This window comes from Oncorhynchus keta, chromosome 17 (genome assembly GCF_023373465.1).
Source record: "Oncorhynchus keta strain PuntledgeMale-10-30-2019 chromosome 17, Oket_V2, whole genome shotgun sequence".
NCBI lineage: Eukaryota > Metazoa > Chordata > Actinopteri > Salmoniformes > Salmonidae > Oncorhynchus > Oncorhynchus keta.
Window position 1 is genome coordinate 54,494,639 of NC_068437.1, and position 27,500 is coordinate 54,522,138.

At 47.3% G+C, this 27,500-nt stretch overlaps 1 protein-coding gene across 1 annotated transcript in view; it reads right to left on the minus strand.

Annotated features, from left to right (window-relative positions):
- LOC118379936 (reelin-like) overlaps positions 1-27,500 on the minus strand; it is a 318,966-nt gene that overhangs the window by 60,191 nt on the left and 231,275 nt on the right. Inside the window, 15 exon segments of the mRNA XM_052466572.1 lie at positions 953-1,081; positions 4,046-4,240; positions 7,685-7,843; positions 10,729-10,805; positions 11,065-11,272; positions 12,201-12,358; positions 13,799-14,034; positions 14,369-14,575; positions 16,095-16,266; positions 17,115-17,320; positions 17,820-18,006; positions 20,298-20,435; positions 21,569-21,681; positions 25,218-25,410; positions 26,235-26,471. Of these exon segments, the coding sequence (XP_052322532.1) occupies positions 953-1,081; positions 4,046-4,240; positions 7,685-7,843; positions 10,729-10,805; positions 11,065-11,272; positions 12,201-12,358; positions 13,799-14,034; positions 14,369-14,575; positions 16,095-16,266; positions 17,115-17,320; positions 17,820-18,006; positions 20,298-20,435; positions 21,569-21,681; positions 25,218-25,410; positions 26,235-26,471 (2,615 nt within the window).

The following is a 27,500-nucleotide window of genomic DNA, read 5'->3' on the forward strand; positions in this document are numbered from 1 at the left end:
ATAATACCTTATAATACACATATAATGCCTTATAATACACATATAATACCTTATAATACACATATAATGCCTTATAATACACATATAATACCTTATAATACACATATAATACCTTATAATACACATATAATGCCTTATAATACACATATAATACCTTATAATACACATATAATGCCTTATAATACACATATAATGCCTTATAATACACATATAATGCCTTATAATACACATATAATACCTTATAATACACATATAATACCTTATAATACACATATAATACCTTATAATACACATATAATGCCTTATAATGCCTTATAATACACATGTAATGCCTTATAATGCCTTATAATGCCTTATAATACACATATAATGCCTTATAATACACATGTAATGCCTTATAATACACATATAATGCCTTATAATACACATGTAATGCCTTATAATACACATATAATGCCTTATAATGCCTTATAATACACATATAATACCTTATAATACACATATAATGCCTTATAATACACATGTAATGCCTTATAATACACATGTAATGCCTTATAATGCCTTATAATACACATGTAATGCCTTATAATACACATGTAATGCCTTATAATACACATATAATACCTTATAATACACATATAATGCCTTATAATACACATGTAATGCCTTATAATGCCTTATAATACACATGTAATGCCTTATAATACACATATAATGCCTTATAATACATATATAATACCTTATAATACACATATAATACCTTATAATACACATATAATACCTTATAATACACATATAATACCTTATAAAACACATATAATGCCTTATAATACACATGTAAAGCCTTATAATGCCTTATAATACACATGTAATGCCTTATAATACACATGTAATGCGTTATCATAATGTATAGTTTCTAAAAGCTGATTCAGGGCGGTAGGGAGTGTGATACCTGTGGAATACTCCAGCCTGACACCATGAGAGGACGTGACTGTCTTACTGCAACCCATAGACAGGTCAAACTGCAGGAAGGAAGAGCCAGACACCTCAAAGTCCCAGCTCTCTGCGTACCGTGGCTTCTCTGGAGAGGCAGAGAGAGAGAGAGAGAGAGAGAGAGAGAGAGAGACATGGTTAACATAGGGGCTAGTTCATGGGTTAGGGATGGGTTACAGTGTCCCAGCTCTCTGTACCGTGGCTTCTCTGGAGAGGCAGAGAGAGGCAGAGAGAGGCAGAGAGAGGCAGAGAGAGGCAGAGAGAGAGGCAGAGAGAGAGGCAGAGAGAGGCAGAGAGAGGCAGAGAGAGAGACAGAGAGAGGCAGAGAGAGGGCAGAGAGAGAGGCAGAGAGAGGCAGAGAGAGGCAGAGAGAGGCAGAGAGAGACAGAGAGAGGCAGAGAGAGGCAGAGAGAGAGGCAGAGAGAGAGGCAGAGAGAGAGGCAGAGAGAGGCAGAGAGAGGCAGAGAGAGGCAGAGAGAGACAGAGAGATGCAGAGAGAGGCAGAGAGAGAGCAGAGAGAGAGGCAGAGAGAGAGGCAGAGAGAGAGGCAGAGAGAGGCAGAGAGAGAGGCAGAGAGAGAGGCAGAGAGAGGGCAGAGAGAGAGGCAGAGAGAGGCAGAGAGAGAGGCAGAGAGAGCAGAGAGAGAGGCAGAGAGAGAGGCAGAGAGAGAGGCAGAGAGAGGCAGAGAGGGCAGAGAGAGGCAGAGAGAGAGGCAGAGCGAGAGGGCAGAGAGAGAGGCAGAGAGAGAGAGGCAGAGAGAGAGGCAGAGAGAGAGAGGCAGAGAGAGAGAGGCAGAGAGAGGCAGAGAGAGAGGCAGAGAGAGGCAGAGAGAGAGAGGCAGAGAGAGAGGCAGAGAGAGAGGCAGAGAGAGGCAGAGAGAGGCAGAGAGAGGCAGAGAGAGAGAAAGAGAGAGAGGGGGACATGGTTAACATAGGGGCTAGTTAATGGACTGGGGATGGATTACAGTGTCCCAGCTCTCTGTACCGTGGCTTCTATGGAGGGAGAGAAAGACAGAGAAAGACACCAGGGTGTTAAAGTTAAATATTAATAATTCAAAAGCCACGGGTTGTGTAAATGACAACCAGGGTGTTATAAATGACAAATGGCTGATTGAACACACCCTGGAGTATTGGTAATGCAGTAGCAGAGTGCAGGTAGCCTAGTGGTTAGAGTGGAGGGTTGGCAGGTAGCCTAGTGGTTAGCGTGGAGGGTTGGCAGGTAGCCTAGTGGTTAGAGTGGAGGGTTGGCAGGTAGCCTAGTGGTTAGAGTGGAGGGGCGGCAGGTAGTCTAGTGGTTAGAGTGGAGGGGCGGCAGGTAGTCTAGTTGTTAGAGTGGAGGGGCGGCAGGTAGTCTAGTGGTTAGAGTGGAGGGCGGCAGGTAGACTAGTGGTTAGAGTGGAGGGGCGGCAGGTAGTCTAGTGGTTAGAGTGGAGGGGCGGCAGGTAGCCTAGTGGTTAGAGTGGAGGGGCGGCAGGTAGACTAGTGGTTAGAGTGGAGGGTTGGCAGGTAGCCTAGTGGTTAGAGTGTAGGGGCGGCAGGTAGCCTAGTGGTTAGAGTGGAGGGGCGGCAGGTAGATTAGTGGTTAGAGCGTTGGACTAGTAACCAAAACGTTGCAAGATAGAATCCCACGAGCTGACAAGGTGAACATCTGTCATCAAATACAACAGGTATTCAGTGAATTACACTGAATACCTACAGTGAAATGCTTACTTACTATATACAGTAGAGAGGCTATAGACAGTAGAGAGGCTACATACAGTAGAGAGGTTATAAAAGTAGAGAGGTTATATACAGTAGAGAGGTTATATACAGTAGAGAGACTATATACAGTCGAGAGACTATATACAGTAGAGAGGCTATATACAGTAGAGAGACTATATACAGTAGAGAGGTTATATACAGTAGAGAGGCTATATATAGTAGAGAGGTTATATACAGTAGTGAGGCTATACCGAGTAGAGGGACTATATACAGTAGGGAGGCTATATACAGTAGAGAGGCTATATACAGTAGAGAGACTATATACAGTAGAGAGGCTATATACAGTAGTGAGGCTATATACAGTAGAGAGGCTATATACAGTAGAGAGACTATATACAGTAGTGAGGCTATATACAGTAGTGAGGCTATATACAGTAGAGAGCTATATACAGTAGAGAGACTATATACAGTAGAGAGGCTATATACAGTAGAGAGGCTATATACAGTAGTGAGGCTATATACAGTAGAGAGGCTATATACAGTTGTGAGGCTATATACAGTAGTGAGGCTATATAGAGTAGAGAGGCTATATACAGTAGGGAAGCTATATACAGTAGTGAGGCTATATACAGTAGTGAGGCTATATACAGTAGTGAGGCTATATACAGTAGTGAGGCTATATACAGTAGTGAGGCTATATACAGTTGTGAGGCTATATACAGTAGAGAGGCTATATACAGTAGTGAGGCTATATAGAGTAGAGAGGCTATATACAGTAGGGAAGCTATATACAGTTGTGAGGCTATATACAGTAGTGAGGCTATATACAGTTGTGAGGCTATATACAGTAGAGAGGCTATATACAGTAGAGAGGCTATATACAGTTGTGAGGCTATATACAGTAGTGAGGCTATATACAGTTGTGAGGCTATATACAGTAGTGAGGCTATATACAGTAGTGAGGCTATATACAGTTGTGAGGCTATATACAGTAGTGAGGCTATATACAGTTGTGAGGCTATATACAGTAGAGAGGCTATATACAGTAGAGAGGCTATATACAGTTGTGAGGCTATATACAGTAGTGAGGCTATATACAGTTGTGAGGCTATATACAGTAGTGAGGCTATATACAGTTGTGAGGCTATATACAGTAGTGAGGCTATATACAGTTGTGAGGCTATATACAGTAGGGAAGCTATATACAGTAGTGAGGCTATATACAGTAGTGAGGCTATACACAGTAGAGGGACTATATACAGGCACCGGTTCGTTGAGCTAATTCATGTGTGTGTGTGTGTGTGTGTGTGTGTGTGTGTGTGTGTGTGTGTGTACGCAGTAGCTTGACTCACTGTCTGTGGCATCGGAGTAGAAGGACAGAGCCGTGTCCAGAGACAAACAGTCCACTGTGACCTCTCCCCCCTGGACACGGTACCAGTTGTGTCTCAGAGGGGACGTCCCGGCGAACTTGTCATGGAAACCAGTCCTGGAACTGTCGTTCATACCGATCAGGACGTCATCCAAAGCCCACTGGGCTGAATGTTTACCTGCGGAGAGACAGAGATACTCTGTATGACGCTTGACCCTTGACCCTTGTCACCCTATTGACCTTTCCAGCACGTTTCCAGATTTAAAAAAATGGTGGATGCATAACAAGGCCAGCTCTGTTTGGCTTGGCTCGGCTCGGGCCAATTGTGTGGAAGGTATAAGAGTAGTTCTACTTCCTGTATGATGTGGGCTGTAAGAGTAGTTCTATTTCCTGTATTCTGTGGGCTGTAAGAGTAGTTCTCCTTCCTGTATACTGTGGGCTGTAAGAGTAGTTCTATTTCCTGTATGCTGTGGGCTGTAAGAGTAGTTCTACTTCCTGTATACTGTGGACTGTAAGAGTAGTTCTATTTCCTGTATACTGTGGGCTGTAAGAGTAGTTCTATTTCCTGTATACTGTGGGCTGTAAGAGTAGTTCTATTTCCTGTATACTGTGGGCTGTAAGAGTAGTTCTATTTCCTGTATGCTGTGGGCTGTAAGAGTAGTTCTACTTCCTGTATACTGTGGACTGTAAGAGTAGTTCTATTTCCTGTATACTGTGGGCTGTAAGAGTAGTTCTATTTCCTGTATACTGTGGGCTGTAAGAGTAGTTCTATTTCCTGTATACTGTGGGCTGTAAGAGTAGTTCTATTTCCTGTATACTGTGGGCTGTAAGAGTAGTTTGATTTGCTGTATACTGTGGGCTGTAAGAGTAGTTCTACTTCCTGTATGATGTGGGCTGTAAGAGTAGTTCTATTTCCTGTATACTGTGGGCTGTAAGAGTAGTTCTATTTCCTGTATACTGTGGGCTGTAAGAGTAGTTCTATTTCCTGTATACTGTGGGCTGTAAGAGTAGTTCTATTTCCTGTATACTGTGGGCTGTAAGAGTAGTTCTATTTCCTGTATACTGTGGGCTGTAAGAGTAGTTCGATTTGCTGTATACTGTGGGCTGTAAGAGTAGTTCTACTTCCTGTATGATGTGGGCTGTAAGAGTAGTTCTATTTCCTGTATACTGTGGGCTGTAAGAGTAGTTCTATTTCCTGTATACTGTGGGCTGTAAGAGTAGTTCTACTTCCTGTATGATGTGGGCTGTAAGAGTAGTTCTACTTCCTGTATGATGTGGGCTGTAAGAGTAGTTCTACTTCCTGTATGATGTGGGCTGTAAGAGTAGTTCGATTTGCTGTATACTGTAGGCAACAAATATATAGGTACCAAATATACACTACCATTCAAAAGTTTGTGGTCACATAGAATGTCCATTTTCTGTCCATTAAAATAACATCAAATTGATCAGAAATACAGTGTAGACATTGCTCATGTTGTAAATTACTATTGTGGTTGGGATTTTTAAAATGGTTTTTAATGTAATATCTACATTGGCGTATAGGGGTGTTATGGATCCTTCTGGAACTTTCATTGTGCACACCAGGCCCCTGTTCCTGCTGATTGTACTTGTGTATATGTGTCCGTTGGTCACCATGGTGCTGTCCAGTATTGTTACCATGTCTGTTGGTCACCATGGTGCTGTCCAGTATTGTTACCATGTCTGTTGGTCACCATGGTGCTGTCCAGTATTGTTACCATGTCTGTTGGTCACCATGGTGCTGTCCAGTATTGTTACCATGTCTGTTGGTCACCATGGTGCTGTCCAGTATTGTTACCATGTCTGTTGGTCACCATGGTGCTGTCCAGTATTGTTACCATGTCTGTTGGTCACCATGGTGCTGTCCAGTATTGTTACCATGTCTGTTGGTCACCATGGTGCTGTCCAGTATTGTTACCATGTCTGTTGATCACCATGGTGCTGCCCAGTATTGTTACCATGTCTGTTGGTCACCATGGTGCTGCCCAGTATTGTTACCATGTCTGTTGGTCACCATGGTGCTGTCCAGTATTGTTACCATGTCTGTTGGTCACCATGGTGCTGCCCAGTATTGTTACCATGTCTGTTGGTCACCATGGTGCTGTCCAGTATTGTTACCATGTCTGTTGGTCACCATGGTGCTGTCCAGTATTGTTACCATGTCTGTTGGTCACCATGGTGCTGCCCAGTATTGTTACCATGTCTGTTGGTCACCATGGTGCTGCCCAGTATTGTTACCATGTCTGTTGGTCACCATGGTGCTGTCCAGTATTGTTACCATGTCTGTTGTTCACCATGGTGCTGTCCAGTATTGTTACCATGTCTGTTGGTCACCATGGTGCTGTCCAGTATTGTTACCATGTCTGTTGGTCACCATGGTGCTGCCCAGTATTGTTACCATGTCTGTTGGTCACCATGGTGCTGTCCAGTATAGTTACCATGTCTGTTGGTGCGTGAAAGTACCTGTGCTGTGTGTTTGAGCTTTCGTGCCCTTGTGGATTGCGTAGATGTGGGCTATAAGAGGCAGGTCTGACTCCTCACCTCGCTGTGGGCTATAAGAAGCAGGTCTGACTCCTCACCTCGCTGTGGGCTATAAGAAGCAGGTCTGACTCCTCACCTCGCTGTGGGCTATAAGAAGCAGGTCTGACTCCTCACCTCGCTGTGGGCTATAAGAAGCAGGTCTGACTCCTCACCTCGCTGTGGGCTATAAGAAGCAGGTCTGACTCCTCACCTCGCTGTGGGCTATAAGAAGCAGGTCTGACTCCTCACCTCGCTGTGGGCTATAAGAAGCAGGTCTGACTCCTCACCTCGCTGTGGGCTATAAGAAGCAGGTCTGACTCCTCACCTCGCTGTGGGCTATAAGAGGCAGGTCTGACTCCTCACCTTGCTGTGGGCTATTAGAGGCAGGTCTGACTCCTCACCTTGCTGTGGGCTATTAGAGGCAGGTATGACTCCTCACCTTGCTGTGGGCTATTAGAGGCAGGTATGACTCCTCACCTTGCTGTGGGCTATTAGAGGCAGGTATGACTCCTCACCTTGCTGTGGGCTATTAGAGGCAGGTATGACTCCTCACCTTGCTGTGGGCTATTAGAGGTAGGTCTGACTCCTCACCTTGCTGTGGGCTATTAGAGGCAGGTCTGACTCCTCACCTCGCTGTGGGCTATTAGAGGCAGGTCTGACTCCTCACCTTGTTGTGGGCTATAAGAGGCAGGTCTGACTCCTCACCTCGCTGTGGGCTATAAGAAGCACGTCTGACTCCTCACCTTGCTGTGGGCTATTAGAGGTAGGTCTGACTCCTCACCTTGCTGTGGGCTATTAGAGGTAGGTCTGACTCCTCACCTTGCTGTGGGCTATAAGAAGCAGGTCTGACTCCTCACCTTGCTGTGCGCTATTAGAGGCAGGTCTGACTCCTCACCTTGCTGTGTCTATTAGAGGCAGGTCTGACTCCTCACCTTGCTGTGGGCTATTAGAGGCAGGTATGACTCCTCACCTTGCTGTGGGCTATTAGAGGCAGGTATGACTCCTCACCTTGCTGTGGGCTATTAGAGGCAGGTATGACTCCTCACCTTGCTGTGGGCTATTAGAGGCAGGTATGACTCCTCACCTTGCTGTGGCTGCCACCAGCGGAACACTGTGTAGGGGGTCTTGGCGGCTGGAGGCAGTTCAATGGTCACCACCTGGGGTTCCAGGAAGGAGCCAAAATCCAGCTCTCTCAAGAACTGCCACTGTACCCCGTTGTTGGTTGAGAACTGGACAACCACTCCTGGAGGACCAGATGAGAAAAGAGAAGGAGACGGGGGGCAGGAGGAGGAGAGGAGGGGGAGGAGGGGAGGAGGGGGAGGAGATGAGGGGGCAGGAGGAAGAGAGGAGGGGGAGGAGAGGAGGAGGAGGAGGAGGAGAGGAGGAGGGGGAAAAAAGAGGAGAGGAGAGGGAGGGGGAGGACATGAGGAGGAGGAGGGGAGGAGGAAAGAGGAGGAGGGGGAGAGGAGGAGGGGGAAAGAAGGGGGAGGAGGAGGAGGGGAGGAGGAGGAGGAGGAGGAGGAGGAGGAGGAGGGGAGGAGGGGGAGAGGAGGAGAGGAGGGGGAGAGGAGGGTGGAAGATGAGGAGGGGGGAGGAGAGGCGGAGGTGGAGGAGGAGGGGAGGAGGAGGAGAGAAGGAGAGGGAGAGGAGGTAGGAGATGAGGAGGAGGAGGGGAGGAGAGGAGGAGGAGGAGAGGAGGAGAGGAGGAGAAGAAGAGGAGGAGAGGAGGAGGAGAGTAGTAGGAGAGGAGGTGAGGATGAGGAGAGGAGGAGAGGAGGAGAGAGAGGAGGAGAGGAGGAGAAGGAGGAGAGTAGTAGGAGAGGAGGAGAGGAGGAGAGGAGGAGAGTAGTAGGAGAGGAGGAGTGGAGGAGAGGGGGAGGAGAGGGGGAGGAGAAGAGGAGAAAGGTCAGAAATCAAATCTAATTTTATTTGTCACATACACATGGTAAGCAGATGTTAGTGCGAGTGTAGCGAAATGCTTGTGTTTCTAGTTCCAACAATGCAGTAATAACCAACAAGTAATCTAGCTAACAATTCCAAAACTACTACCTTATAGACACAAGTGTAAGGGGATAAAGAATATGTACATAAAGATATATGAATGAGTGATGGTAAAGAGCAGCATTGGCAAGATACAGTAGATGGTATTGAGTGCAGTATATACATATGAGATGAGTATGTAAACAAAGTGGCATAGTTAAAGTGGCTAGTGATACATGTATTACATAAGGATGCAGTAGATGATATAGAGTACAGTATATACGTATACATATGAGATGAATAATGTAGGGTATGTAAACATTATATTAGGTAGCATTGTTTAAAGTGGCTAGTGATATATTTTACATCATTTCCCATCAATTCCCATTATTAAAGTGGCTGGAGTTGAGTCAGTGTGTTGGCAGCAGCTACTCAGTGTTCGTGGTGGCTGTTTAACAGTCTGATGACCTTTTCAGTCTCTCGGTCCCAGCTTTGATGCACTTGTACTGACCTCGCCTTCTGGATGATAGCGGGGTGAACAGGCAGTGGCTCGGGTGGTTGTTGTCCTTGATGATCTTTATGGCCTTCCTGTAACATCGGGTGGTGTAGGTGTCCTGGAGGGCAGGTAGTTTGCCCCCGGTGATGCGTTGTGCAGACCTCACTACCCTCTGGAGAGCCTTACGGTTGTGGGTGGAGCAGTTGCCGTACCAGGCGGTGATACAGCCCGCCAGGATGCTCTCGATTGTGCATCTGTAGAAGTTTGTGAGTGCTTTTGGTGACAAGCCGAATTTCTTCAGCCTCCTGAGGTTGAAGAGGCGCTGCTGCGCCTTCTTCACGATGCTGTCTGTGTGGGTGGACCAATTCAGTTTGTCTGTGATGTGTACGCCGAGGAACTTAAAACTTACTACCCTCTCCACTACTGTTCCATCGATGTGGATAGGGGGGTGTTCCCTCTGCTGTTTCCTGAAGTCCACGATCATATCCTTTGTTTTGTTGACGTTGAGGTTATTTTCCTGACACCACACTCCGAGGGCCCTCACCTCCTCCCTGTAGGCCGTCTCGTCGTTGTTGGTAATCAAGCCTACCACTGTTGTGTCGTCCACAAACTTGATGATTGAGTTGGAGGCGTGCATGGCCACGCAGTCGTGGGTGAACAGGGAGCACAGGAGAGAGCTCAGAACGCACCCTTGTGGGGCCCCAGTGTTGAGGATCAGCGGGGTGGAGATGTTGTTGCCTACCCTCACCACCTGGGGGCGGCCCGTCAGGAAGTTCAGTACCCAGTTGCACAGGGCAGGGTCAAGACCCAGGGTCTCGAGCTTGATGACGAGCTTGGAGGGCACTATGGTGTTAAATGCCGAGCTGTAGTCGATGAACAGCATTCTCACATAGGTATTCCTCTTGTCCAGATGGGTTAGGGCAGTGTGCAGTGTGGTTGAGATTGCATCGCAAAGAATACAATACAAAATACTGTCCTTTAAAATCCATGAAGGGATGAGAATAAGTAACAAAGTCCTCACGTTCTCATTGGTAAGGTGCATTATGGGGCGTACAGTACATCATGTTGCCCTCCTCACAGACATCTGGGAGATGACTAAAGGTCTGACTCAAAAATCAAAATATCTTTGTGGTTCACAATACGTTGACACAGATTTTTAAAGAACACCATCATTGTTTGATTCTAACTTTTGAAAAGGATCTGCTGAAACACAAGGCTTCAATAGTCAATCAAATGGACAGGAGACACAAGGCAGGAAAAAGCTTGAGAGCAACTGAATATAATCCACACTTGCAGTGTCAGTAAACCACCACACGGTGGAAGCAGAGAGACTCATTGAGTTCGGCTAGAGAGACCTGCCTGACACATTTCCCTCGGATCACACAGATCCACAAAGAATTCGAAAACATTTGTACATTGTTAAAACACTGTAAATATATAATATGACATTTGTAATGTCTTTATTGTTTTGAAACTTCTGTATGTGTAATGTTTACTGTTAATTTTAATTGTTTATTTCACTTTTGTATATTATCTACCTCACTTGCTTTGGCAATGCTAACACATGTTTCCCGTGCCAATAAAGCCCCTTGAATTGAATTGAATTGAATTGAGAGCTTAAGTGGGACATCGTCATGGTGATGGTCAGTCACCTTCGTTACGGGAGCGAGGTCTAGTGCAGGTGGGTCCAACGTTCTTCCCTCCGATTCGGATATAGAACTGCACCAGCCTGCATGGACAGACGGACGGGACGGACAAGACAAGACACACAGGAGGACATGAGTTTTACTTCACTGGAAACTGGAATCTACAGGTCTGTGGTTTGCAGGCTTTTGTTCCAGTCCAGCACTAAACTGACCAGGATTTTAGTTAAAGAGTTTAAGGAATACAAGCAACACTGCAGCCTCCAGGTGTAAAGCTGATCACCTGATCACTCTTTAAGGCTGATCACCTGGAGGCTGTGATCACACCAGAACGTGTGTACTGACCGTGTGTTGGTCGTATCCAGGGTGACAGTCAGTGCCTGTCTTTTCCCAGAGCTGCTGAAGTACAGGGCTTTGCCCTCGCTGATGGTACCACAGCCGCCTCCAACCTGACCCCCACTCAGGCTCTGCCACAGCGGGCTCAGCTTGCTCTCAAAGCCCTCCACCAGCTCTGTGGGACTGGCCACTGCTGGCACACAGCTGTCCTGTTCCACTGGGGAACACGCAGACACACAAGAGAAAGCAACACATTGTTTATCACAATCACTAAACTGTTTTCAACAACTCCCATTCTCAACTATCGGAGATGTCCACTCTTCATTCTCCATTTCAACATCTCTTTTTCTCCTCTCTCACCCTCCCCTCTCTCTCTCTCCTCTCTCTCTCTCTCTCTCTCTCTCTCTCTCTCTCTCTCTCTCTCTCTCTCTCTCTCTCTCTCTCTCTCTCTCTCTCTCTCTCTCTCTCTCTCTCTCTCTTTTCTCTCTCTCTCTCTCTCTCTCTCTCTCTTTTCTCTCTCTCTCTCTCTCTCTCTCTCTCTCTCTCTCTCTCTCTCTCTCTCTCTCTCTCTCTCTCTCTCTCTCTCTCTCTCTCTCTCTCTCTCTCTCTCTCTCTCTCTCTCTCTCTCTCTCTCTCTCTCTCTCTCTCTCTCTCTCTCTCTCTCCCCTCTCTCTCTCTCTCTCTCTCTCTCTCTCTCCCCCTCTCTCTCTCTCTACCCTCTCTCTCTCTCTCTCTCTACCCTCTCTCTCTCTCTCTACCCCCTCTCTCTCTCTCTCTACCCCTTCTCTCCCTCCCTCTCTCACTCCTATTTGTTCCTCTCCTCTCTCTATCAGTACCTACCTGTATAGCCCATATCACAGAAGCATATCACAGAAGTCCACTCTTCATTCTCCATTTCAACATCTCTTTTTCTCCTCTCTCACCCTCCCCTCTCTCTCTCTCCCCTCTCTCTCTCTCTCTCTCTCTCTCTCTCTCTCTCTCTCTCTCTCTCTCTCTCTCTCTCTCCCCCTCTCTCTCTCTCTACCCCTCTCTCTCTCTCTCTCTACCCTCTCTCTCTCTCTCTACCCCCTCTCTCTCTCTCTACCCCTTCTCTCCCTCCCTCTCTCACTCCTATTTGTTCCTCTCCTCTCTCTATCAGTACCTACCTGTATAGCCCATATCACAGAAGCATACTCCAGAGATGCAGTCTCCGTGTCCTCCACAGTGGTTGGGACAGGGCTCAGAGATGTAGACTCCGTCTAGGGCGAAGGCTGGAGCGTCCCGGTACACACTACTCTCCTGGAACCACCGGAACCTCGTTTTACTGAGTGGGGAAGTGGGTGGGATAGAGAGAGAGAGGTGGGGCAGAGAGAGAAGTGGGGTAGAGAGAGAGGTGGGGTAGAGAGAGAGAGGTGGGGTAGAGAGAGAGGGAGAGAGAGAGGTGGGGTAGAGAGAGAGGTGGGGTAGAGAGAGAGAGGTGGGGTAGAGAGAGAGGTGGGGTAGAGAGAGGTGGGGGAGAGAGAGTGGGGTAGAGAGAGAGGTGGGGTAGAGAGACATAAAGAGAGGGATTTATTTATTTTTTATTTCACCTTTATTTAACCAGGTAGGCTAAAATTAAAGTGGAAAACCACACTACAGGCTGATCCAACTTTGATGTAATGTCCTTAAAACAAGTCAAAATGAGGCTCAGTAGTGTGTGTGGCCTCCAGTAGTGTGTGTGGCCTTCATCTGTGAAGAGCACAGGGCGCCAGTGGCAAATCTCTTGGTGTTTTCTGGCAAATGCCAAACGTCCTGCACGGTGTTGGGCTGTAAGCACAACCCCCACCTGTGGACGTCGGGCACTCATACCACCCTCATGGAGTTACATTGTGTTGTTTAAGTCTTCCCTTTATTTTTTTGAGCAGTGTATATATACATAGATAGAGGAAAGGGAGATATATATATATACAGAGATAGAGGAAAGGGAGATTATATATATACAGAGATAGAGAAAGGGAGATATATATATATATATATATATATATATATATATACAGAGATAGAGGAAAGGGAGATATATATATATACTGAGATAGAGGAAAGGGAGATATATATATACAGGGGTAGGGGAAGGGAGATATGTATATATACAGAGATAGAGGAAAGGGAGATATATATATATATATATATATATACAGAGATAGAGGAAAGGGAGATATATATATATATATATATATACAGAGATAGAATATATATATACAGAGATAGAGGAAAGGGAGATATATATATACAGAGATAGAGGAAAGGGAGAGATATATATATATACATATATATATATATATATATATATATATATATATATATATATAGAGATAGAGGAAAGGAGATATATATATATACAGAGATAGAGGAAAGGGAGATATATATATATATATATATATATGTATATATACAGAGATAGAGGAAAGGGAGATATATATATACAGAGATAGAAAGGGAGATATATATATATATACAGAGATAGAGGAAAGGGAGATATACATATATATATATATACAGAAATAGGGGGAAGTAAAGTCATTCAGCATAACAGCATTATAACGATCTTGCTGTAAATCTGCACAACAGCGTCTCCTGATTCTTACATCTAACCCGGCTCCAAGGACCAATATTGAATGAACTGAACAATAATTTGTACCTTCTCACAGTCTTTCTAGTACCTATGTCATTGTTATACCTCAGTCAGTTTCAATCTACCCATCCCATAATACGCGTTTTCATCTACCTGGCGGCCACGTTGCGCCGTATCACCACGGTGACCCTGGTCCAGCGTTCAAAGTCTCCCGTGGCGTAGACGGTTGGTTCCCTGAGTTCCCGCCCACTGCCCTCGCAGCCGCCTGCCCCTGAGGATGCTGGGTAGCAGCCCTCCTTCACCAGTGCCCAGGTACGGCCGGCATCATGGGAGTACTGCAGCAGGACTGGAGCTGACGCACTGAACTGGGACTCACAGCCGATGTTCAACTGGGGAGAATTAGACTTTTAAATATCTATTTAGGTCAATAATATCATACAGTACATTACACAAACACATTAAAAAAAATGTATTTTAAAAAGTGATTGAAGAAATGAAAGAGAGAGAGAGAGTGAGAGAGAGAGAGAGAGAGAGAGAGAAAGAGAGAGAGAGAGAGAGAGAGAGAGAGAGAGAGAGAGAGAGAGAGAGAGAAAGAGAGAGAGAGAGAGAGAGAGAGAGAGAGAGAGAGAGAGAGAGAGAGTGAAAGAAAGAAAGAAAGAAAGAAAGAAAGAAAGAAAGAAAGAAGAGAGAGAAAGAGAGAGACTGCACACACATACACCGTACCTTAAACTGCAGGGTGTACCCTGGGCGTAGAGCCAGATCTCTGGTCACTGCCACCCTGTCGCCGTCAGAGCGCCCGAACACCATGGCGGAGGGCGTGGTGGCACAGAAGCTGCCGTTCCTCTCCTTCTCCATGCCCTCGTTTCCCAGCATCAGCCACACACTCATCTGGTTCAGAGGGTAGTCAAACGCCGGCTTCTCATAGAAGTTCTACAAAGACAAGAGGATTGGTTAATCCGTTCTTTAGTTATCCTCGTTACCGTCACCAACCGCCACCAACCGCATTGTTCAATGTCAATGTCCAAATCCTCTCAAGTTAATATAAAACAATCCATTTTACAGATTGGGAATGATTTGTGCATGAATATTGTCTGGTGTCAGTGTCAACCTATAAGATCCTGACCTGTGGCAGTGTGGGGTCGTCTACCAATGAGAGACTGACCTGTGGCAACGTTGGGTCGTCTACCAATGAGAGACTGACCTGTGGCAGCGTGGGGTCGTCAACCAATGAGAGACTGACCTGTGGCAACGTTGGGTCGTCTACCAATGAGAGACTGACCTGTGGCAGCGTTGGGTCGTCTACCAATGAGAGACTGACCTGTGGCAGTGTGGGGTCGTCTACCAATGAGAGACTGACCTGTGGCAGTATGGGGTCGTCTACCAAAGATAGACTGACCTGTGGCAGTGTGGGGTCGTCAGCCAATGAGAGACTGACCTGTGGCAGCGTTGGGTCGTCTACCAATGAGAGACTGACCTGTGGCAGCGTGGGGTCGTCTACCAATGAGAGACTGACCTGTGGCAGCGTGGGGTCGTCAGCCAATGAGAGACTGACCTGTGGCAGCGTTGGGTCGTCTACCAATGAGAGACTGACCTGTGGCAGCGTGGGGTCGTCTACCAATGAGAGACTGACCTGTGGCAGCGTGGGGTCGTCTACCAATGAGAGACTGACCTGTGGCAGCGTGGGGTCGTCTACCAATGAGAGACTGACCTGTGGCAGCGTGGGGTCGTCTACCAATGAGAGACTGACCTGTGGCAGCGTGGGGTCGTCTACCAATGAGAGACTGACCTGTGGCAGTGTGGGGTCGTCTACCAATGAGAGACTGACCTGTGGCAGTGTGGGGTCGTCTACCAATGAGAGACTGACCTGTGGCAGCGTGGGGTCGTCTACCAATGAGAGACTGACCTGTGGCAGCGTGGGGTCGTCTACCAATGAGAGACTGACCTGTGGCAGCGTGGGGTCGTCTACCAATGAGAGACTGACCTGTGGCAGTGTGGGGTTGTCTACCTATAAGATCCTGACCTGTGGCAGCGTGGGGTCGTCTACCAATGAGAGACTGACCTGTGGCAGCGTGGGGTCGTCTACCAATGAGAGACTGACCTGTGGCAGCGTGGGGTCGTCTACCAATGAGAGACTGACCTGTGGCAGTGTGGGGTCGTCTACCAATGAGAGACTGACCTGTGGCAGCGTGGGGTCGTCTACCAATGAGAGACTGACCTGTGGCAGCGTGGGGTCGTCAGCCAATGAGAGACTGACCTGTGGCAGCGTGGGGTCGTCTACCAATGAGAGACTGACCTGTGGCAGCGTGGGGTCGTCTACCAATGAGAGACTGACCTGTGGCAGCGTGGGGTCGTCAGCCAATGAGAGACTGACCTGTGGCAGCGTGGGGTCGTCAGCCAATGAGAGACTGACCTGTGGCAGCGTGGGGTCGTCAGCCAATGAGAGACTGACCTGTGGCAGCGTGGGGTTGGCCATGGGGATGATGTGCTTCTGTCTCTCAGAAAGTATGATGACATCATCGATGGCCCACTGGTCGTAGCCGTCACCAGAGTGGAGGGGCTGCCACCATCTGAACCTGGTACACCAGGTCTTAGAGGCCAGTGGCAGCTCATAGTGGACAAACCTAGGAAGAGGAGATCAGTCAGACAGACAGTCAGTAACACAGTCAGATATTCAGTCAGACAGTTAGTCAACCAGTCAGTCAGACAGACAGACAGACAGTCAGTCAGTAACACAGTCAGAAAGTCAGTCAGACAGTTAGTCAACCAGTCAGTCAGACAGACAGACAGACAGTCAGTCAGTAACACAGTCAGATATTCAGTCAGACAGTTAGTCAACCAGTCAGTCAGACAGACAGACAGACAGTCAGTCAGTAACACAGTCAGATAGTTAGTCAGCAAGTCAGTCAGACAGGCAGTCGGTTGATCAGTCAGACAGTCAGACAGAGACATACAGACAGACAGTCAATCAATCAATGAATCCGTCAATCAATAAAGCCATCAACAGTTGTCACTAAGTACCTTACAGTAATCAGGTCTAGACCCAGAAGAGCAAGGAGAAGCTAAGTGACAAGGAAAAACTCCCTAGTGACAAGGAAAAACTCCCTAGTGACAAGGAAAAACTCCCTAGTGACAAGGAAAAACTCCCTAGTGACAAGGAAAAACTCCCTAGTGACAAGGAAAAACTCCCTAGTGACAAGGAAACACTCCCTAGTGATAAGGCAAAAACTCCCTAGTGACAAGGAAAAACTCCCTAGTGACAAGGGAAATACTCCCTAGTGACAAGGAAAAACTCCCTAGATGAAAGAAACCTGAAGAGGAACCAATCCCTGCTGCTCACTGGGGCTTGGCAAAGAAACGATAAACTTTAGAATCCTTTAAAAACCTTGAATACAATTTAGATAGTAGATCTATATATCCAAGAGATCAGTTGATTCCTCTATCGTTAATCTCCAGTTGCTCCCTTCCTCACCGTGGCTTGATGAAGTCGCTGAAGTACATCTCAGCGATGAGTCCCCAGCTGATTCCTCCATTGTTACTGTACTGTAGAAGGACTCCTTCCTCCCTGCTGTCTGCTGTGTTACACTCCGCCCAGTCTCCGCCCACACGGAGGTAAAACTGGACAAACTCCGCCCACTCTGTGTCCAGGTCATAGCTCACCAACTGCCTCAGTCCAGCCTGTTACACACACACACACGCGCACGCACGCGCGCACACGCACACACACACAAACGCACACACGCACACACACAAACGCACACACGCACACACACACACACACACACAATAAAAAACGTTGTATTCAGGTTGTTATCTAGTCAGATAACCAGACTACGACCAGATGACCAAGTTTGTGTGTGTAAGTGTGTGTGTGTGTGTGTGTGTGTGTGTGTGTGTGTGTGTGTGTGTGTGTGTGTGTGTGTGTGTGTGTGTGTGTGTGTGTGTGTGTGTGTGTGTATGTGTGTGTGTGTGTAACTGTGTGTGTATGTGTGTGTGTGTGTGTGTGTGTATGTGTGTATGTGTGTATGTGTGTGTGTGTGTGTGTGTGTGTGTGTGTGTGTGTGTGTGTGTGTGTGTGTGTGTGTGTGTGTGTGTGTGTAAGTGTGTGTGTGTGTGTGTGTGTAAGTGTGTGTGTGTGTGTATGTGTGTGTGTGTGTGTAGTGTGTGTATATTCTACCTTGCTGAAGTAGAGCGAGGATCCGGAGGAGACCACCCCACAGCCCACATCAGGGGTCACCACCTCTCCACCAATCACCTCCTGCCACGTGGCCAGCAGACCGTCCTGGGACTCAAAGTCTGACAGGACGCTGGAGGAGAGAGGAGAGGAGGACAGGCAGTCTGGACCCGAGAAACCTTCATCACACCTGGAAGAGACAGGAGACACATTAATGACAACATTGAATCCTCTGGTATGAATGTATAGGAGTGTGTGTGTGTGTGTGCTGTCTCTGTGTGTGTGTGTGTGTTGTCTGTGTGTGTGTGTGTGTGTGTTGTCTGTGTGTGTGTGTGTGATTGTTTTCAAGTAAATTTGCATTATGTGATGGATACATTAGACAGGTCTGTATTTCATGTTTGTGTGTGTTCCATACGCTTGTGTACGTGCATGAGAGAGAGATGTTCCCTGTTAGAGAGAGAGAGAGATGTTCCCTGTTAGAGAGAGAGATGTTCCCTGTTAGAGAGAGAGAGAGATGTTCCCTGTTAGAGAGAGAGATGTTCCCTGTTAGAGAGAGAGAGATGTTCCCTGTTAGAGAGAGAGAGATGTTCCCTGTTAGAGAGAGAGATGTTCCCTGTTAGAGAGAGAGATGTTCCCTGTTAGAGAGAGATGTTCCCTGTTAGAGAGAGAGAGAGATGTTCCCTGTTAGAGAGAGAGATGTTCCCTGTTAGAGAGAGAGATGTTCCCTGTTAGAGAGAGAGAGATGTTCCCTGTTAGAGAGAGAGAGATGTTCCCTGTTAGAGAGAGAGAGATGTTCCCTGTTAGAGAGAGAGATGTTCCCTGTTAGAGAGAGAGAGATGTTCCCTGTTAGAGAGAGAGAGAGATGTTCCATGTTAGAGAGAGAAATGTTCCCTGTTAGAGAGAGAGAGATGTTCCCTGTTAGAGAGAGAGAGATGTTCCCTGTTAGAGAGAGAGAGATGTTCCATGTTAGAGAGAGAGAGAGAGATGTTCCCTGTTAGAGAGATGTTCCCTGTTAGAGAGAGAGATGTTCCCTGTTAGAGAGAGAGAGATGTTCCCTGTTAGAGAGAGAGAGATGTTCCATGTTAGAGAGAGAGATGTTCCCTGTTAGAGAGAGAGAGATGTTCCCTGTTAGAGAGAGAGAGAGAGATGTTCCCTGTTAGAGAGAGAGAGATGTTCCCTGTTAGAGAGAGATGTTCCCTGTTAGAGAGAGAGAGATGTTCCCTGTTAGAGAGAGAGATGTTCCCTGTTAGAGAGAGAGAGAGAGATGTTCCCTGTTAGAGAGAGAGATGTTCCCTGTTAGAGAGAGAGAGAGATGTTCCCTGTTAGAGAGAGAGAGATGTTCCCTGTTAGAGAGAGAGAGATGTTCCCTGTTAGAGAGAGAGAGAGATGTTCCCTGTTAGAGAGAGAGAGAGATGTTCCCTGTTAGAGAGAGAGATGTTCCATGTTAGAGAGAGAGAGAGAGATGTTCCCTGTTAGAGAGAGAGAGAGAGAGATGTTCCCTGTTAGAGAGAGAGAGATGTTCCCTGTTAGAGAGAGAGATGTTCCCTGTTAGAGAGATAGATGTTCCCTGTTAGAGAGATAGAGAGATGTTCCCTGTTAGAGAGATAGAGAGATGTTCCTGTTAGAGAGAGAGAGATGTTCCCTGTTAGAGAGAGAGAGAGATGTTCCCTGTTAGAGAGAGAGATGTTCCCTGTTAAAGAGAGAGAGAGATGTTCCATGTTAGAGAGAGATGTTCCCTGTTAGAGAGAGAGATGTCCCTGTTAGATGTTCCCTGTTAGTTTAGAGAGAGAGATGTTCCCTGTTAGAGAGAGATGTTCCATGTTAGAGAGAGAAATGTTCCCTGTTAGAGAGAGAGATGTTCCCTGTTAGAGAGAGAGAGAGATGTTCCCTGTTAGAGAGTTCCCTGTTAGAGAGAGAGATGTTCCCTGTTAGAGAGAGAGTTCCCTGTTATGTTCCCTGTTAGAGAGAGAGAGAGAGATGTTCCCTGTTAGAGAGAGAGAGATGTTCCCTGTTAGAGAGAGAGATGTTCCCTGTTAGAGAGAGAGAGAGAGATGTTCCATGTTAGAGAGAGAGAGATGTTCCATGTTAGAGAGAGAGATGTTCCCTGTTAGAGAGAGAGAGATGTTCCATGTTAGAGAGAGATGTTCCATGTTAGAGAGAGAGAGAGATGTTCCATGTTAGAGAGAGATGTTCCCTGTTAGAGAGAGATGTTCCCTGTTAGAGAGAGAGTGAGATGTTCCATTCCCTGTTAGAGAGAGTTAGAGATGTTCCCTGTTAGAGAGAGAGAGAGATGTTCCCTGTTAGAGAGAGAGATGTTCCCTGTTAGAGAGAGAGAGAGATGTTCCCTGTTAGAGAGAGAGAGAGATGTTCCCTGTTAGAGAGAGAGAGAGAGAGATGTTCCCTGTTAGAGGGAGAGAGATGTTCCCTGTTAGAGAGAGATGTTCCCCGTGCGTGTTCTATATGTAAATCCACAGTTCTGACCTGCAGTGTCCGTGGTCGCACCATCCGTGTCCGTGGCACATCTGAGGGCACTGCTGTCCGATGTAGATATCATCCAGAGCCCATTCGTCCTGCTCTCCATAGTAGTTCTGGATCCAACGGAACCGAGTCGCACTGGACCTGAACACATCAACACACACAGAAAACAGACATCAGAGAGAACCACTTCGCAATGAATGGACCGCCACGGAAGCTAACCTCTTTCCACATGGGGAAACACACAGTATCTTCACGAGAGGGTTGAAAACGGGCCGGCGAACAGAGAGAGAGAACAGATCAATGATATCATCCAGCTCGGTGCCAGTTCGCAGTTACAGGAGACTCTCCATCGTCTCTGTCGTACGTACGAGGGACCGGTGGATTATGTCTGTGAAACACACACACACACACACACACACACACACACACACACACACACACACACAGACACACACACACACACACACACACACACACACACACACACACACACACACACACACACACACACACACACACACACACACACACACACACACACACACACACACACACACACACACACACACACACACACACACACACACACACACACACACACACACACACACACACACACACACACACACACACCCCTCCTGACGTGGGTTTTATTTAGTGCATGGTCCTGCATGTGTGATGGTGATGAATGAAAGAGCCTGATAACCTTTAAAATAAAGGTGTCCTGATCTCATTCCCTCCATCATGACGGGGTCAGGAGGTCAGGGCTGGAGATGAAGATGAAGCATGTGATCAGGGCGGGGAAGGGGAGGGGAGTGGGGGGATCTGAGGGGGTGTGGGTCGATACGGGTCCCTGATACACACATTAACCTGACTGGGTTTGCTAGCTTCCTCATTCATCACCATCACACATGCAGGGCCATGTACTGAGACACACATTAGAGATGGGAGGGGCACTGTCCTTTACAGACATAACCCTCTGCCAGGGGGATACATCTTCAGTGTGTGTGTGTGTGTGTGTGTGTGTGTGTGTGTGTGTGTGTGTGTGTGTGTGTGTGTGTGTGTGTGTGTGTGTGTGTGTGTGTGTGTGTGTGTTACTCACCATGCTCTGTGTGGTAGTGGTAAAGTAATACGTCTCCAGTCAGTGTGTGTGTGTGTGTGTGTGTGTGTGTGTGTGTGTGTGTGTGTGTGTGTGTGTGTGTGTGTGTGTGTGTGTGTGTGTGTGTGTGTGCGTGCGTGCGTGCGTGCGTGCGTGCGTGTGTGTGTTTACTCACCATGCTCTGTGTGGTAGCGGTAAGGTAATACGTCTCCAGTCAGTGAACTCAGAAGGATGATATACACTTGGGGCAGTGAACTCAGAACAGCTGGGCATCCCTGGCAGACAGGCCTACACGGGCACAACAATAACAACAACAACAACAACAACATCGACAACATAGTCAGTCAACTCCTCAACATACCTGCCAGAAGGTGGTACCAGTAGGTTAGAGTATGGTGCTGGTACCAGTAGGTTAGAGTATGGTGCTGGTACCAGTAGGTTGGAGTATGGTGCTGGTACCAGTAGGTTGGAGTATGGTGCTAGTACCAGTAGGTTAGAATATGGTACTGGTACCAGTAGGTTAGAGTATGGTGCTGGTACCAGTAGGTTAGAATATGGTGCTGGTACCAGTAGGTTAGAGTATGGTGGTGTAGGTTAGAGTATGGTGCTGGTACCAGTAGGTTAGAGTATGGTCCTGGTACCAGTAGGTTAGAGTATGGTACTGGTACCAGTAGGTTAGAGTATGGTGCTGGTACCAGTAGGTTAGAGTATGGTCCTGGTACCAGTAGGTTAGAGTATGGTGCTGGTACCAGTAGGTTAGAGTATGGTGCTGGTACCAGTAGGTTAGAATATGGTGCTGGTACCAGTAGGTTAGAGTATGGTGCTGGTACCAGTAGGTTAGAGTATGGTGCTGGTACCAGTAGGTTAGAGTATGGTCCTGGTACCAGTAGGTTAGAATATGGTTGGTACCAGTAGGTTAGGTACTGGTACCAGTAGGTTAGAATATGGTACTGGTACCAGTAGGTTAGAGTATGGTGCTGGTACCAGTAGGTTAGAGTATGGTGCTGGTACCAGTAGGTTAGAGTATGGTCCTGGTACCAGTAGGTTAGAGTATGGTCCTGGTACCAGTAGGTTAGAGTATGGTGCTGGTACCAGTAGGTTAGAGTATGGTGCTGGTACCAGTAGGTTAGAGTATGGTGCTGGTACCAGTAGGTTAGAGTATGGTCCTGGTACCAGTAGGTTAGAGTATGGTACTGGTACCAGTAGGTTAGAGTATGGTGCTGGTACCAGTAGGTTACCAGTATGGTACTGGTTAGGTTAGAATATGGTCCTGGTACCAGTAGGTTAGAGTATGGTGCTGGTACCAGTAGGTTAGAGTATGGTACTGGTACCAGTAGGTTAGAGTATGGTGCTGGTACCAGTAGGTTAGAGTATGGTGCTGGTACCAGTAGGTTAGAATATGGTCCTGGTACCAGTAGGTTAGAATATGGTACTGGTACCAGTAGGTTAGAGTATGGTGCTGGTACCAGTAGGTTAGAGTATGGTCCTGGTACCAGTAGGTTAGAATATGGTACTGGTACCAGTAGGTTAGAGTATGGTGCTGGTACCAGTAGGTTAGAGTATGGTACTGGTACCAGTAGGTTAGAGTATGGTGCTGGTACCAGTAGGTTAGAGTATGGTGCTGGTACCAGTAGGTTAGAGTATGGTCCTGGTACCAGTAGGTTAGAGTATGGTCCTGGTACCAGTAGGTTAGAGTATGGTGCTGGTACCAGTAGGTTAGAGTATGGTGCTGGTACCAGTAGGTTAGAGTATGGTGCTGGTACCAGTCGATTTGTGGGCTTTGGTCATCGTCTCGCGTCAGATCGATGGAACCATGTCTCTTGCCGACTGGTGTCGCTTTAGACTAACGTCGTCTGGACGACAATGGTCCCACACGGTAGATTTGTTTGTACGTGTCACAATGTCAGCAGTTCTCGAGGTCGCTTTAAAACCTCTTTTTGGCCAAGGGGAAGTATTCTGGAAGTTCGGATGACTGACGTAACCCTAAACTGCCTGTTACTCAGGTCCAGAAGCTAGGATATGCATAGGTTCTGCCCTTTCATAGAGGGTTCTAGGTATAACCATATACTGTACAAGTGGTTCTATGAAGAATCATACTTAGAAGGTTCTAGATAGAACCCTCTGCAAAGAGTTCTGCCCAGCACCAAAATGGTTTAACCTATCGGGACAAACCGATGAACCCTGTATGGTTCAACTTAGCAACTGTCTTTTTTTATTATATTATTTATAGGCCTTAGGAGATTGAACCAGATTTAATGAGTCTCCTTCAAATGTAATATTATCGACCAAGGCCGAGGCACACACACACGCACAGGCACACACACACACGCACACGCACACACACACACACACACACACACACACACACACACACACACACACACACGTAAACCCACATAAACACACACACACACACAAACCGATGAACCCTGTATGGTTCAACTTAGCAACTGGTAGAATTGGATAGAAAATACTCTGAAGTTTCTAAAACAGTTAAAATAATGTGAGTAGAACAGAATGATTTATTTTTAAAATAGCTACTGTATCCGATAGGGAATAAGAGAAGCCCAGGAGGAAGCTGCTCAGCACATCGACCACTGACACAACAGTCCAACAGGGAATAAGAGAAGCCCAGGAGGAAGCTGCTCAGCACATCGACCACTGACACAACAGTCCAACAGGGAATAAGAGAAGCCCAGGAGGAAGCTGCTCAGCACATCGACCACTGACACAACAGTCCAACAGGGAATAAGAGAAGCCCAGGAGGAAGCTGCTCAGCACATCGACCACTGACACAACAGTCCAACAGGGAATAAGAGAAGCCCAAGAGGAAGCTGCTCAGCACATCGACCACTGACACAACAGTCCAACAGGGAATAAGAGAAGCCCAGGAGGAAACTGCTCAGCACATCGACCACTGACACAACAGTCCAACAGGAAATAAGAGAACAGACGTTATGGAAGGTAATTTAAGGTCATTTCCTTTTTTAATAATACTAGAACTCTACAGGTGTTGGGAGACTTTTCTTTTTTTGTGTGTGTGTGTGTGTGTGTGTGTGTGTGTGTGTGTGTGTGTGTGTGTGTGTGTGTGTGTGTGTGTGTGTGTGTGTGTGTGTGTGTGTGTGTGTGTGTGCCTCGGCCTTGGTCGATAATATTACATTTGAAGGAGACTCATTAAATCTGGTTCAATCTCCTAAGGCCTATAAATCATATATATATAAATAATATAATAAAAAAATGATGAGGCTACTTTAGGTTTTTATTCATATTCACGAGAAGAAAAATCTTTGTTGAATCATGTTATGATAATCTCTCTTTATTCAGAGATTTATTAATTATTAATGTGTATTATTACTGAAAGATGATGAAATTAGCATTAGCTATAATTCTTCTTTGGAGACAAAGTGACACATTTAAAAGACTTTAAAGAGTTTATTCGTCAAATAATTTATTATTTAAAGACGTGTCATTATTTGCTAGTTATTACCAATACCATAATGGAAAATCAGTATTCATGATAAATAAACGAATAAATGAATAAATGAATAAATTATTACGAAAGTGTTTTTCCCTTCGTGTTATTTTTCCAACCAGGAAATAAACTTTCACTAAGTTACAAACAATGATACGACCAAGAAAACAGGAAGTTAGAACTAGCTCCAAATGATATGACAGGGGTGTAAAACCTTTTCTGTTTTCAAAATAATAAGAATTATTAATCTACAGGTTAGCAAGAGTCACACCCCTGAGCACGTGTGCCAAATTCCAAGACTGTCAGTAGCCCCATATGGTTGATCATTAATTATATTTCCCTCCTTCCTCACCTCTTTGACGAGGTGCCAGGTCAGGCCGTGATTGGTGGAGAACTCCAGGCGGACCTGTGTGTCGATGTTGGGGGAGGGGTCTCGGCCGCAGCCCATGACCAATGAAAACTGCAGGGTGTAGGACGCTCCGATCTGCATGGACTGTGTCTCCACATAACGGATACTGGACCCGGGGCTGGGCTCGCCTGAGAAACTACACAACGCATGAGAGAGTAAATCACATTGACCTGCGGACCAGAGTTGATGATTAGACCGTACTAAAGTAAACTAGCAGAGATGCAGCACAACTAAAGCACAATTTGAAGTGTGAAGTTCCTGCACCACAGGACAGTGATCCTCTCAGGTGTAGCTACTTCACACTTGGAAAATCTGAAAGTAAGAAGCCGAGTGGCTCAGCGGTCTCAGGCCACTGCATCTCAGTGCTAGAGGCGTCACTACAGACACCCTGGTTCGAATCCAGGCTGTATCACAACCGGCCGTGATTGTGGAGTCCCATAGGGCGGCGCACAATTTGGCCCAGCGTCTTCCGGGTTCGGCCCAGCGTCTTCCGGGTTCGGCCCAACGTCTTCCGGGTTCGGCCCAGCGTCTTCCGGGTTCGGCCCAGCGTCTTCCGGGTTCGGCCCAGCGTCTTCCGGGTTCGGCCCAGCGTCTTCCGGGTTCGGCCCAGCGTCTTCCGGGTTCGGCCCAGCGTCTTCCGGGTTCGGCCCAGCGTCTTCCGGGTTCGGCCCAGCGTCTTCCGGGTTCGGCCCAGCGTCGTCCGGGTTTGGCCCAGCGTCTTCCGGGTTTGGCCCAGCGTCTTCCGGGTTTGACCCAGCGTCTTCCGGGTTCGGCCCAGCGTCTTCCGGGTTCGGCCCAGCGTCTTCCGGGTTCGGCCCAGCGTCTTCCGGGTTCGGCCCAGCGTCTTCCGGGTTTGACCCGGGGGTAAAGCCGTCGTTGCAAAATAATCATTTGTTCAATAAATTAACTGACTTGTCAAGTAAAGGTAAAATAAGAAGCCTGGAAGCTTCCATCCTGTACCTGAGTGTCCAGTCGTGTCGGCAGTAGGGCTGGACGTGTCCAAGGTAGAAGCCTAGACTCTGAGTGACGTCCAGTACATTACTGAAGTCCAGACTGATGGTGTTGAACAGTACGGAGGTCATAGTGATGTCATCCACTGCCCACACATCATGGCCACGCCCAGAGTGGTACGGCTGCCACCAACGGAACTGCACCCCGAACTTACGGGCACCGGGAGGGAGCTCCACTGATACGATCCTGGAGAGGAGAGTGAGGACGGAGGGGCGGATGGGGGAGGGATGAGGGACGGAGTGAGGACGGATGGGGGGAGGGATGAGGGACGGAGTGAGGACGGATGGGGGGAGGGATGAGGGGAAGGCAGGTGGAGAGTGAGGACGGATGGGGGGAGGGATGAGGGGAGGGATGAGGGGAAGGCAGGTGGAGAGTGAGGACGGATGGGGGGAGAAAGAGACACAGGAAGGGATGGAGAAAGGTAGAAATGAAGGGAGAGAAAATTGATCATGACAGGGGGAGAGAGGATGGAGGGATTGAGAAAGAGACACAGGAAGGGATGGAGAGAGGTAGAAATGAAGGGAGAGAAAATAGATCATGACAGGGGGAGAGAGGATGGAGGGATGGAGAAAGAGACACAGGAAGGGATGGAGAGAGGTAGAAATGATGGAGAGAGGTAGAAATGAAGGGAGAGAAAATAGATCATGACAGGGGGAGAGAGGACAGAGGGAAATAAAGGAGGGAGTGTTTTCAATGTTCTCTAAATAAGCCAAGCAGTCCAGCTGGAATGAGTCACATTAGCAAGGCTCTGACTCAGGCTGGGCCAGGATGGTGTGGACTCAATGACCTCCTCTCAGCAGACACACCTCTATTCTTGACACTTTCCCCCCAACCATCTGCCCACTGATGAAGAGCGCTCTAGGCGGTACAGGCCATGCTCTGTGTGTGTGTGTGTGAGTTTGTAGAGCCATTTGTCTTCATTACAACACAGTAGACAACACTAAATGAGCCAATGGGTCCCTGTAGGTTACATCTCTGTCACCCCCCCAGCACCAGGCCTCCATTAAGTGTGTGGTACCTGGGTTCGTGGAAGCCCTGGTAACCATTAAGTGTGTGGTACCTGGGTTCGTGGAAGCCCTGTTAACCATTAAGTGTGTGGTACCTGGGTTCGTGGAAGCCCTGGTAACCATTAAGTAAGTGTGTGGTACCTGGGTTCGTGGAAGCCCTGGTAACCATTAAGTGTGTGGTACCTGGGTTCGTGGAAGCCCTGGTAAC